Genomic DNA, 14073 nt, shown 5'->3' on the forward strand with positions numbered 1-14073 from the left:
CATCATTTTCTTACTCTACACACCCTTAAGTGAGGGCTCAAGGGATGCTCTGTGGGTGGGGGGAACACTGGAAAGCCCAACAGCTAATACAGCCACTGACAGTAGGAGGAAAAATGAGAGGCTGGAGAACATCTCCACACAGATGGTAACATGAGCAAATAAGGTACCATGGAACTGTGAGGAAGCAGCATTACCCATCACACCACCATACCACCCTTTGGTGACCAAAGAACAATGATGTATTTGCAAAGCAAACTATAGAGAAAAGGTTATTCACTACTTGAAAGTATTACCATATAGTGTCTCGCTACAATGGAACCAGATGTTAGTAGACCTTTTGGTCAGAACTGGCAGTTTTTTTTGCATGTGAATTTGTTTGCTATAAATAATGGTTGTGGTAAAATCTTTACTGTACATCTGTCTAGCTTTAGAGAGCGATTTTACTCAGGATATGGGAACGGCTGTGGGTTTTGGGGCTTACTGTCAGGGTCATGCCTGTGCATTTTAGGCCACAGAAAGAGGAAGCAGAAGTTCATATCTTGAGGAAGGGAAGTTATTTGTACAATTCCAAACCAGCGTCTGTGGTCAGGAAATCTGTATAAATGAGGACACTTAAGGCAACCAATTATGAGGATGAAGATATATTGTGGCAGTATAGTAGACTTTGGTACTCTTTAATAGAAGATGACAAATTTTGTCAAGAGTTTATCTGTAAAGGCGTGCTGACTTGAAGTAGATGTGTGCATGGGACTGTTTTTTCAGTATTGCTCCTACAGGTGATTTCGACTAATCCCACACGCTCTTGCAGACACTTTTGACCGATCATGCAAGTTCCTGTAGACACACTCGACCAATCCTGTCCACGCCCACACTCTTTATTCACCTACGCTGCCTTTTCTGACTAACTCGGTTGGTTATGTTTGTCAACATATAAGTATTTACTCATGTAAACCACTGTGACCTTTGAGCAGCATAAAACAATAACTGATGAGTAAAAGCTTGAGTAAAATCTGACAACCTGCTTCTGCCCACAAGGAAGCAAAAAGTAACTTCACTTCATATGTACTGGGTGCCACAGGTTCCACAGGATCTCAGTCCTTATACACACCTCTTTACTTTGAAGCTCTCATACAGCTTCATGCTTTTATACATCCTCAAATACAGTTTATGACAAATGGACTGTGATCTGTTATCAAGCGTTATCAGCCTGTGAGACTGTAGAGTGAGTAGCTGTCTCCACCTCTGTCTTCCGGGCTTTTATTGTCAGTCTGGATCCCGGTTTGTCCGGAGGATGTGGCTTAGTTGCCTTTTTAATGGCGTTTGTGGTGAGAGGTTTCTCAAGGGGCCGTGCCTCGTGTCCTGTGTCAGAGAGATCAGGACTTGAAAGACAAGCCTTCCACTGACCCTCTCACCCTCAAATGACTGACTCATTCCTCAGCTGGTCCACGAGGAAAGTTCTCCGGTTTCTCCCAAGGGACCCCCCAGAGAAATTCTCAGAGGACATGGGCTAGCTGCACAGCCTGCTGTTTCAGAGCCGCAGCTTTGCCTGACTTAATCCATGCCCGGTCTTTTCTGTCCGGTTCTGTAGTAACTTGTTAGGAGCAGAACCAGGGTCAGATGGAAGTTGCCAGTAAATGCCTGGTTTGGTGGGGGCTGGGTTTGTGTGTGTGTGTGGCAGCTGGTGCAGGATAATAGATTAACCCTGTGACGAGCCCTGATGCTTTTACCAGCCAAGCCACCCCCTCCTGTTTCCTCTACCAGCCTGAGCACTTATACCAGCCTCTACTCCCTGTCCTGCTCTCACCATCATCCCTGTTAATGTTTAATAAGCTCTGCCAGTGCAGGCCTGCTTTCCAGAACTACTCATCTGTATTACTGCAGCCCTTACCGTTTAACTATAAATGCGTCTTCAGTTATGAGGTCATTCTAGGAAATGGCCTGCGTAATTGATCTAGCTGTAGTTCCATCAACAAACAGTGACGCTGGTGAGCCTCAGTTTTATTTGCGTTTCTCTGAAAGGTGACATCAGCAGTATTTACTTTCAGCAGAGTGATACAAGCCACACCCGTGAGGAGTGTTCCGATTATTCTGTAACTGCAAAACATTTACAGCGTGATACTTAACATGGGTGTGCCAGTCGTACAAGCATGCTGCTCAGGTGAGGTGGCTCTCCGAGCTAAGCTACCCCACCTCAGGGTTGGGATTCGAGCTCTGCGGGCCACTCCCATCGCTCACACTCACGGACCGGACCAGAAGTAGATATTTAAGATAACCTGGGAAAGGCACTGAGATGTATTATGATGGGGAAAGAACGGAAATGAAACTGTGAGGAAAGCAATTTGGCTCGTCAACAGCAAGCATGACCTCTTGTCCTATTATGCTCATGTTTGCCCAAAGGTCAGGCTTCCATTTACTCTGGTACTGAGAATAACAGACGAGTAGGTTTGGTTTGTATCTCTGGTTGCTAGGACAGGTTTTGTTTTTGTTTTGTCACATAGAAAAACTGAAGTGTTCTCGTCTCCCCACCTTCACCTTTACACACCACCCAAGTCCTGGTTTGTTAATGAGACATTCGGGTTAAAATTCTCATAGAATTATAACCTCAAAATAACAACCTCAGAAATATGATTAAAATTAATTAATTATTTAAATAGTTAATTAATTAATTAGAATCCATTCAAGTTAGTGGTAAAAAATTAAAGCAACATTTTCTTACAAAATCTTTATTATTAAATACTGTGTAGTGTGCCCGTGTGTGTGTGTGTGTGTGTGTGTGTTTATTAGGGTTAAGGTAATTTTTTAATAATATAATGACCGTTTTTTACGTTGGTTTTTCTGCTAAACAATCCAACTAATTTCCCTGTTTATGTAAAAAAAAAAAAAAAAAAAACGTGAGCTCTGGAGCTAAACTCTCGATTGAGATCGAGTTTCTGTACTAATTCCTTTCTACCTCGTTGCAGATGAAAAAATGTCATGCAGCTAAAACCCAAAAAAACAATATCCAGGACATCTAGGTGTTGTAGTACAGCTACAGTCTGAGAATGTTGTTTTACAAGCCAGCATTCTTTTAAAATCGTGCCAGTGTTTTTGTACGCAAATTTTATCTGATAAAAAATACTGCTTTGGTCCTGTTAGACCTGTGTCACTTTATACCAAAAATGTAGTAGGTGTTTTTTTTTCTTTTTTGTATTACTGTTGAGCAATTTTAATAAAAGCAACTGAGTATATGTTACTGGTTACAGACATGGGGTTATAGGGTATTCCAGTTGCCTTAAAACCCAGGTTTCATACAGGATACGGAAAACGCGTCAGTCTCTAGGGCTTTCGACTCTTTAAAGTAGTGGAAATGATAATCAATATATCTTCACGCCTGCTTCGGTTGTGTTGCGGGTCGGCGTCACGCACGAGCTAAAAACAAATAATAAAGTAGAGTTAAATTTAGCTTAAAGAGACTTTTATGAGTGAGTGTAGATCACATACTCTCTGAAAATGAGGGGTGGCACAAGATTGTGATTAAATCAGTTAATCTCCCTAAATGGGTCGTGTCTCTCATAGATCTGATCTTACTGGGAAATGGCCTTCTTATAGCACTGTTAGGGAACTTGGCAGGAGCTTTCCTTGTCTGCGTTTGTCCATCAGTTCATATTATCCCATCTTGACGCGTCTTATGCAATTCCAAGCATTTCCATAAAAAGTTCCACTCTCTACCTTGGTCATAAGTGTTATTTTAGCTCCAGTCATGGCCAGTTCCCTGCATGTCTGATGTTTTGAACCACTGGTGAAGGAAAAACAGTGTGGACTCTGTTAGTCCATGTTTGATTTGACTGTTTCCTCCTCCCACTGGCCTGTGGTGGACAAAGAAAGCCTTCTCATTTCCTGACTTGTTAATCTTCTCTTGGTTAAATGTGTTTTGGGATGAGGTGGGTTGCGCTCACTCTCACTCTTTCTGCTGTAATAACCGTCTCCAGGCGCAGACAAACGTCAGCTCTGCACAGAAACGTTTATTTGAGAGAGGCGTGCAGTTGGACCGTTTCCATCCTCCAGCGCTAGATTCATTCAGAGCCCGGCTTGTTTGGATCAGGCCAGTGTCCAGTCCCTGCGGTGGGCTGAGGCGGTATGGTTAACATTTTAGAGGGAACGGTTTGTTCATAGCATGACTGGCAAAGTAAATATTTTGCCTGCTTTTCCTTTGACATTACGTCTTCATTAAGGAAGGCCCAAGACTGAAGACGGAATAACTTTTACTTAAGCCGAACGTGACGTCTGATCAATGGCAAGGCTCTCTGTTGATCAGACACAGCAGCAGGATGGCGTGCAGTGAAGATGTGCCACCAAGTCGAGCGCTATTAGCCATTAAAAAGCTGTCTGTTATGATCTGACTCATCCCTCATGTGAAAGTGTTGCAATCGTGAATGAAATTCATATGTCGCTGCAAAACCTCTGCAAAACATCCTCCGACACGAGCAGATTGAATATATTTACATTTGTCACATGACCTGATATCATTTGCATAACTTTTGTTAACTGTTGGACAGATGGTTATGTATGAATCTTTTCACAAATCTAATCAGACTACAAATTTGGTTGGCTTTGAATCTGTTTTTCCGGCAGGTCTGAATTGGTGCTGTTTTTGATATCTTCAGCCTCCTTTTTTAGTTTTGGACAATACTGAGTGCTGGCTGAATATATTCACCACCTGCTCAATGCAGCAGTTTCAGTGATTTTTATTATTTTTTTTGAGGTTGTTATTGCACAGGACATCGGTACTGGATCTGATTGAGCATTGCACAATAGGCAAAGAAAAACACGAGCTCAGAAACCTACACAGTCATGGGACGAGCTGTGGCAGCTGTAACCATTCAGCCCGTAGTTGGAAAACAGGCTTTGGGGTCTTTTCTCTGGCTTTTCCACCAGCCAGGCTTCGGTGTGAATGGGTCTGATTCGGATAGGCTGAAGCAGCTGCCGAAACAGCAGTCATTACGCCGTCCCCCCCCCCGGGACCTTACTCAGCCAAAAAGATTGTTCGTGGAGATGAGTTCATAGTTTTGGTGTCAATGCTCATTTTCACACACTTGTGCCACCACGCTTCACTGCACTGTAAATCCAGAGGATGAGGTTGCTTGATAATGCTGATAACAGACATGCTGCATTATTCATGCCGAGCAGATTATCAGATTACATCTCGGAGACCTGGAGCAATTTTTAAATACTTGAACGTTATCCATGAACAAAAGTGTGAGCCTGAACATGTCCCATAGACCTTCATTTATTGAACTTCGTGCACATAAGATGTGGTTTATGATCGTGATGCCTGATGGTGGATCTCAGAAAGTCTTCCTCCTTTATTGCTGGATAAGCCTGGCTGGTTATATTTCACTTTATTGTTTACAGACTGCATGAATGTCAACATCTGCCTGTTGGTCAGTTTTAAACACTAATAATATATATGACTAACGAACGGCAGTGCTTTAACTAACAGCAGAGGTTAATTAGAGGTAGTTAAATAGAAATGCCATGTGGGAGTTGGGATACAGACGCTGATGCGGTACATTTGTAAACAAAAATCAAGTGTGTGTGTGCGTTACAGCTTTGTCAGTGCTGCAGATTACTGACTTAACAACTCGGTGCCAAGCGCTCGGCTCCTGCAGTGGATCTCCACGTGAAAAGCAGATGATGCTCTTTTCACGCCGCACTAAAAGCCCATCCCCCAACAAAGGGTCAAGGCTGTCGGGCAAAGCGAGGCAGTGTTTAAAGTTAGTGGCTTTAGGAGTGATAAACGTCTTTTGTGCACGAGACGCCGCACATGTCCTCATATGGCGAGCGCTTCGGGCCAGCTCAGCCTCGGCTTGGGCGGCTGCCAAACCCCCTGCCGTGCCTTGTAAAAGACTTGTGCTCGTGGATGTTGGATGCTTTTATTTATTTTTTCGGTTCTGTAAAGCTTTTAATTAACGCTCTCATCATGTTAAACATTTCGTCTCACATATCCTGACATGCTGATGTTGATTACGGCTCTGGAGCTTGGTTGAAAGTATTTGTATTAAAGCTTCTTTGTGACAGTAACTCGAAATGAAATTATTATTTATTTGGGTAAATAAGTAAATAAATGATTTCTGTGAGTCCAGTAGCAATACACATCCATGGTGTATCACACTCATCACATGCTGTAAGATTTTCCCTGTGGCGTGAAAGCAGTATAGCACCAAATTCTCTTCTCTAAATCTCTGACAGAGGATGCACTGTAGAAAACAAACCACTTATTCAACCTAAAAAATAAAGTGTGGAATGTTGGACACTCACAGTTTTGCTTAAGTAGCACAAGAGGGATGGGATATCCAGGTGCTGATGTTGGAAGCAGGAAAAATGGGCAAGCATAAGGATTTGAGCGAGGGAAAGTGTGATGGCTAGAGGAGTGAATCAGAATATCTCCAAAACTGCAGCTCTTGTGGGGTGTTTGTGGTCTGCAGTGGTCAGTATCTGTCAAAAATGGTCCAAGGAAGGAACAAAGTGGTGAACCGGCGATAGGGTCATGGGCGGCCAAGGCTCATTGATGCAAGTGGGAAGCGAAGGCTGGTCCGATCCAACAGATGAGCTACTGTTGCTCAAATTGCTGTAGAAGTTAATGCTGGTTCTGATGGAAAGGTGTCAGAATACACAGTGCATGATGGGTCAGGGCTGTTTTGGCAGCAAAAAGGGGACCAACACGATATTAGGCAGGTGGTCATAATGTTACGCCTGGTCGGTGTATAGTGCTAGCGCATAGAGTAAGTGAATATTGTGTAGTGTCATTTGGGACATAGGAAAAATAAACACATTGTAGGTTACTCATAATTAGTGAGCTGAAGGAAGCCAATTAGTTTGGGCAACGTGGATCTCGGACACACCTGAGAGAGCTTGTAGCATACTTGCTAAAAAAAACCACGGAATGTCGAAAGCTCATGTGTAATGTTTTTGCTCAGTAACGTAGTCCCAACACACTGATGTGCACATTATAATATCTGTTTATATTCAGCTCTGTAATGCAGAGTAAACAACTGTAGCAGCGCTTAATATCCTACACCAGTAATTGCCTAATAATGATGTTCATGTGCTTGGGCTGGGTGCTAAACTGCATAATAGTGCACTTTATAGTATGACTCAGCAGTGGTGTTGATACAGGTGGTTTGAGACAGCACCTGGAAGCATCAGTTTACTCCACATGGTACTTTATACTTTACTCTAAGTGTAATAGCGTTTTTGTCAGAATTCACGTAGTGTACAACCTGCAGCTTTAAGCTTCTGTCCTGAGTATGGATTATTTTATTGTTATAAATATAAATAAATGTAATTCTGAAGAACATCGTGATCTTCTGAAATGGTGATGGACCTGCTTATGTACAGTGTCTGTTTATGATGATTGCTTTTGCAGCTCAATGCTTTCCGATTGTCGATGAAGATCCTCACGCTTTCTTTTCTCCGTGTCTCTGCAGTGAAGCCGTTCACCAGCACCGTAAAAGATATGCGGCTCCACAGGGACGACTTCGAGATGCTCAAAGTGATAGGCAGGGGCGCCTTCGGAGAGGTAAGCCAACCTGAATTCTGCTTCCTGTGAGCTTTTGTGAGCTCCCTTACACCCTCGCTTCTATTGAAGTCTTCCCCCTTTTGAATTCCGCAGTATTCTGTTACACGGCATAAACATATCCAAGAAAAACCCAGTTATCACTGAAACAGCAAGTGGTTTAGCGGTCCTGCGAAGCTCTTATCTCCAGCCCCAAGCTTGTTGCTTCCTCTCCTTCTCTACCTCCTCCTCCTCTTCCTCCTCCTGTGCCTTATTTCTCTTCCTCTTTCGGCCTGTCCGTTCCCCAGGGGCCCGGCCTGGCCTTACTGTGCTGTTTTTGGGTCAGGACAGAACTGGGTGTTTGAGATGGATCGTTTGTGTATGGAGCTGAGGAATGTACCGCTCCAGTACCTTTACTACAGGCCCCGTTTACACAAAGATCTCTCTCTCTCCCTCTCTCTCTCTCTCTCTCTCTCTCTCTCTCTCTCTCTCTCTCACTCCTCTCTCTCTCTCCCTCTCTCTCTCTCTCTTTCTTTGTCTCTCATTGTGTCTCTCTCTCACCCTCTCTCTCTCTGTGTCTCTCTCTGTTTGTGTCTCTCTCTCTCTCTCTCTCTCTCTCTCTCTCTCTCTCTCCCTCTCTGTCTCTCTCTCTGTCACTGGTCTCTCTCTCTTTCTCTCTGTCTGTTTGTCTCTGTCTGTTTGCGCTCTCTCTCTCTCTCTCTCTCTCTCCTCTCACTTGATTGATGGATAAAAGGGGTAGCTCAGGTTTCTCAGCCCCTCTCTGTTTTTCTGTGTCTTCTGTATTAGCCTTTCTATGAACCTTATTGAAAATCATAGGAAAACAGATCGTCGGTACAACACCAGATTAAAACTAGCCTCGGCTGCTTCAGTTTTCTTTCCAGTCTAAACCCTCTTGGCGAACAGCTCTTGCTCGACACAGTGGCTTTTCTTTTTCTTTTCTTTTTTTTTTTTTTTTGGAGGGGGGTGTGTTTTCTTCAAATGTAAATTCTTTCACTGTTATCCAGTTTCTTTCCAATTTTTCGATTAAGCAGGCATGAAATCTTAAGATCCGAGAAACGTCCAGCTCGTCCCATCACACTGCCGGTTTGAGCATTAACAGTCCCGAGCTCGAATCCTACTGAAATGAGCCGTTACAGATGTGTGACAGTCAGGTCGGATTTCACGCGGCATATTCGCTTAGCTTCGAGTTTACATTCTTAGCATTGTAGCTTCTTTCTTGCGTTTTATAAACACCCGCTCTCTCACACACACTCCAGCCTGTTTGTTACTCTCCTGACATGCGGCCATCGTGAAGCTATGTCTGGAATAAGACGGCCGTCGCGTTGGACCTAACGCAGCTAGTCCTCCTGCAGATCATGTGACGCGGTAAACACCGGAGAGCTCGATCAACCAGCGGAGTTATCAGTGTTTACCGTTGAAAAGCACTTTTGAATGTCTCTCATGAAATCTCCTTATACAGGCATTACAGTACAGTACAGTACACACATGACCATATATACACCAGTCCACCTCAGACGCTGTTAAACACCGTCGATTCAGAGCACTGCAGCCTAGAGTTTTCCCACTTCACAATGCCAGCACAAGTGCCAGTAGTGGCACAGGAAGCAGGGCAGGATCGCACAGCCTTCAGGAAGGGCTCAGGAAATGAACAGCGTCTCAAAGGAGAGCCTGTTACAAAAATAGTGTTTCCCTTCACAGATAATACATTGTGAAGCACACACACACTCCTCAAGCTCCGTTTAGCCGCCTCTCCGTCACAGGATTACTCATCCGTGTGGCCTTTCCCTGGTTTAGGATGCGGTTTATTTCATTTTTAGGATCAAAAAGAGTTATTTTTGTCTTTTTAAGAACGGTTTCATTTCAGTCAAAAGTTATTTTTTAATCGTCAGACAGCATGATCTTATTTATTTATTTATTCGTTTTGTAAACATATCCAAGAAAAACCCAGTTATCACTGAAACAGCAAGCGGTTTAGCGGTCCTGCGAAGCTCTTATCTCCAGCCCCAAGCTTGTTCCTTCCTCTCCTCCTCTACCTCCTCCTCCTCCTCTTCCTCCTCGTGTGCCTTATACCTCTCTTCCATTTATTTATTGAAAGCATTCTCAAAGCTAGAAATGAATGACATCCCGTTATCCATGGGGTCTGATGGGTGGGGTTTGGTGTTTGTTTATTCCCAGTTCTATACCTGTAATGATTACCTGTAATTTACATTTGAAAGATTTACACTACTTTTACGGTTTAATTTCTTTCTGATCAATCACAGCCCTCGAAATAATGTTGAAATGGTGGTCAGAAGCCTAATTTGGTTTCAGGTTTCTTCTGAATTCATCACCGCAATGTGAAACCGCACTGGGTTTTCTAAAAGTTTTGGACAAGGCCACGGTGTGTACCAGGTTTCAGTTTCATTGCTGAAATTCCTAGACGCAAACTGTTTTATTCATTTGCAGACCTCATAGCTTTTTTAACACGCTGTATTGTGTGTGTGTGTGTGTGTGTGCGCGCCTGAGTGAACGAGCGAAGTGACACCTCATTTCCACTCCCAGACGTTTCCTCTAGCTTTAACACTACAGGATGCATTTCCAGATAAGTCTCTGCATTTCCTGGACATGACTGATGTATCCCTCGTCTGAATAAGTGTTGAACAGGGAGGTGCTGAACACGACTGCTGCATCACTGCACTTTATAGTACACATGGTTCCACGCTCTGAGCCATGCACTTTAACAGCTGCCAAACCATCCACTCCCCCTACCTCCCCTGAAACCTGTTCTGAAGAAATCAAAAAAGGATGGGAGCAGGAGAGAGAGAGAGAGAGCAGGATAGAGGGGAGGAGGGCAGGAGAGAGAAGGAGAAGAGTAGAGAGAGAGAGATGAGAGCAGAGAGAAGGAAAGTAGAGAGAGCAGGAGAGTATAGAGAGGGGAAGAGAGCAGAGAAAGAAGGAGTGTAAAGAGAGAGAGAGGAAGAGAGCAGAGAGAAGGAAACTAGAGACAGACTGAGAGCAGAGAGGGAGAGAGGAGGAGAGCAGGAAGGAAGGGGAGGAGGAGAGCAGGACAGGGAGGAGGAGAACAGGAGGGATAGGAGGAGGAAAATAGAAGTGAGGAGGAGGAGAACAGGAGGGAGAGGAGGAGAGAGAAATAGGAGAACAGGAGGGAGAGGAGGAGGAGAACAGGAGGGAGAGGAGGAGGAGAACAGGAGGGAGAGGAGGAGGAGGAGGAGAACAGGAGGGAGAGGAGGAGGAGGAGAACAGGAGGGAGAGGAGGAGGAGGAGAACAGGAGGGAGAGGAGGAGGAGAACAGGAGGGAGAGGAGGAGGAGAGAGAAATGGGAGAACAGGAGGGAGAGGAGGAGGAGAACAGGAGGGAGAGGAGGAGGAGAACAGGAGGGAGAGGAGGAGGAGAACAGGAGGGAGAGGAGGAGGAGAACAGGAGGGAGAGGAGGAGGAGGAGAACAGGAGGGAGAGGAGGAGGAGAACAGGAGGGAGAGGAGGAGAGAGAAATAGGAGAACAGGAGGGAGAGGAGGAGAGAGAAATAGGAGAACAGGAGGGAGAGGAGGAGGAGGAGAACAGGAGGGAGAGGAGGAGGAGAGAGAAATAGGAGAACAGGAGGGAGAGGAGGAGGAGAGAGAAATAGGAGAACAGGAGGGAGAGGAGGAGGAGAGAGAAATAGGAGAACAGGAGGGAGAGGAGGAGGAGAGAGAAATAGGAGAACAGGAGGGAGAGGAGGAGGAGAGAGAAATAGGAGAACAGGAGGGAGAGGAGGAGGAGAGAGAAATAGGAGAACAGGAGGGAGAGGAGGAGGAGAGAGAAATAGGAGAACAGGAGGGAGAGGAGGAGGAGAGAGAAATAGGAGAACAGGAGGGAGAGGAGGAGGAGAACAGGAGGGAGAGAAATAGGAGAACAGGAGGGAGAGAAATAGGAGAACAGGAGGGAGAGAAATAGGAGAACAGGAGGGAGAGGAGGAGGAGAACAGGAGGGAGAGGAGGAGAAGGAGAACAGGAGGGAGAGGAGGAGGAGGAGAACAGGAGGGAGAGGAGGAGAAGGAGAACAGGAGGGAGAGGAGGAGAGAGAAATAGGAGAACAGTGCCTTCCACACTGTACATACAGCTAATCTAATATATTTAATATCATAAGAAATGTTAGGATTCATTTTTCATAATTATGAATAGAATTATATTATATTTTAACAAACTACAATAAATGTAAATATTCAAAAAGTGGCATGGACACATCCACAGGTTTTAACTAAAACACACTGCATGGTTGATAAGAGTAAAGTACACTCAATTTTAATTTATTTGTTTGTTTGTTTATTTATTTAACTAAGACTGCAGTATTGATGTGTCAGGCTTTTGTTCCTTACAAAAAATCTTGAGCGAAAATGCCCTGTTCCAGCGCCTTTACATCTGAACCGCTGTGAAAGTGTTTATAATTTGTTTTTCTGTCAGAACTCAATACAAATGTAGATAAGCGGTCTAGACTATTTGTCCATTTTTGTTCATTTGCACCCCAATAAAATCCACAGTAAATATTTTTTATAGAAAAACACAGCTTTGATGTGAACGCTCTCGGCTGCCAGACTAAACCGAGGAGTGAAACATCTTCCAGTCCTTTATTTATTCCAGCATGTTTATCTTGTATCAGGTTTGTACAGTGAATCACTTGTGCCCTAGATAATAAGGTCAAAGTACATTCGAGCCCCAGCCCCATACATGGAGCTGTTAGTGTCTGTACACACGAGCGATTGTTGTGACTGATACCGAGCTGGACTTTAACAGGCTTCTGGATTTAGTTGGTAAGATTTCCTTTTTCTGGTTTATTAGTGCAGCTCTGACAGAAGTTAACACTGTTCCTAAGTGAAAAATACCCAGAGTCTACTGGAGCAGCAGCGTCTGATCCCTCGGGCGCTGACTGTGCAGGAAGCCTCTGACTTGTCTGAAAGTACGCCAAGTGACTTGTCCAATCATGCAGGGGCTTGACACAACTCTGGCCTCACACACACACACACACATATATATATATATATATATATATATATATATATATATATATATATATATATATATTATATACACATCCATATACATATACACGCACCTTCCTTTCACATACCGCCCCGCCTTTCCAATCAGGTCAGGCTGTGTGTGTCAGAATCTGTGTCTAAAAAAGGAGAGATGGAAAGAGGACAGGAGACACTTGGGGAGGAGAAATCGAAATGAATTCCGAGAGCCAATGGGTTTGGTTTGTTTTTGTAATGAGGTCAGTTAACTGGTGTGGTTCGGAGTCTGATGCAGATTGTGTGTGCACCGAAGTGCACCTTTCGCATGCTTTCTCCGTGACGTCTCCTCTACTGTGTTACGACCTGTTTTGTCTGTCTGTGAGTGAGCAGCGGATCCCTGGGCGTTTGTCTTTAACGCACAAATGGCAGTTTGTCCTCATGTTCTTTGTTGAGGTAGCACATAGTGATCTGCCCAGGTGTGTGTGTGTGGTGTCTCTCCACTCCTGCTTGCTGAGAGTAAACACTTGTCATGTGATGTGTGAGCGGCGACCTCTGAAACTGATGTTCTGAACACTGCAGAAACTTTTCCTATCTTAAGGACATCACACTTCATATCAAGCACTTCCTCAGCCTGTGACTAACAGAAAGCCAGTAATGTTATGACTGCTACCAGACTTTCCAAAGATTTTTTTTGCTGAATGTCACCAAGAATTGCCTACTTTCATAGAAAGAGTCTAAGACCTTTCTCTTGTGGGGTGTTCCCGGTCTGCAGTGGTCAGTATCTATCAAAAGTGGTGAACAGGCGACAGGGTCATGGGCAGCCAAGACTCAGTGATGCACACGGGGAGTGAAGGCTGGCCCGTGTGATCCGATCCAACAGAGGAGATACTGTTGCTCAGATTGCGGAAGAAGTTAATGCTGGTTCTGGTAGAAAATGATATGATGGTTATATATGCAGCAAAAAGGGGGCCGACGCAATATTAGGCCGGTGGTCATAATGTTATGCCTGGATTGTGTGTATTTAGTATGATTTTAGTGTTATGTGCAGTAAGGCATCTCACTTCTTATGTCCCGCAATGTTCCCTCATTGCGCTTATGCCACACTTGTGTTGTTGAAACTAATGGTGTTATCAGCGAAAACACATGCAGGTTGTTTACTTCCTGAATAAGTGCGGATCTGAGTACGAGACGTGTCCACAGTTCCAGTGCAAACCGAACTCTCACCATCTCTTACTGGCAGTTTCGTGTCCTGTACCGTGGTACGCTTCCTGGTCCACATAACAGCTTTCACATTAACAATTTTTCATGGTGCCAGGGTGAAAGCTTCCTTCAGTGTGTAGGGTTGCCTTAGAATCGAGACAATCTACAACATTTGCATTCGGCGCTAATATTCCAGAAATCTACTATTCCACATTATTTGCTGTAACCAGTGAACACCACATGACCTCCCGCTCCTTGAAGAATAGAGAAGTAAAAACTGAGTAAATGTTAACATAACTACATCTGTTTGTAGTGAGAAGGACCAAAC

The 14073-nt window shown here is 44.3% G+C and overlaps 1 protein-coding gene across 3 annotated transcripts in view; it reads left to right on the forward strand.

The window, feature by feature from the left end:
• Window positions 1-14073, forward strand: part of cdc42bpb (CDC42 binding protein kinase beta (DMPK-like)) — a 57351-nt gene that overhangs the window by 10201 nt on the left and 33077 nt on the right. For all 3 annotated transcript variants that reach the window (XM_058378709.1, XM_058378707.1, XM_058378708.1), the window contains exon 2: window positions 7467-7558. In XM_058378709.1, coding sequence (XP_058234692.1) covers window positions 7467-7558 — 92 coding nt within the window. The remainder of the gene's footprint in view (window positions 1-7466; window positions 7559-14073) is intronic.

This window comes from Hemibagrus wyckioides, linkage group LG25 (genome assembly GCF_019097595.1).
Source record: "Hemibagrus wyckioides isolate EC202008001 linkage group LG25, SWU_Hwy_1.0, whole genome shotgun sequence".
In the NCBI taxonomy this organism is placed as follows: domain Eukaryota; kingdom Metazoa; phylum Chordata; class Actinopteri; order Siluriformes; family Bagridae; genus Hemibagrus; species Hemibagrus wyckioides.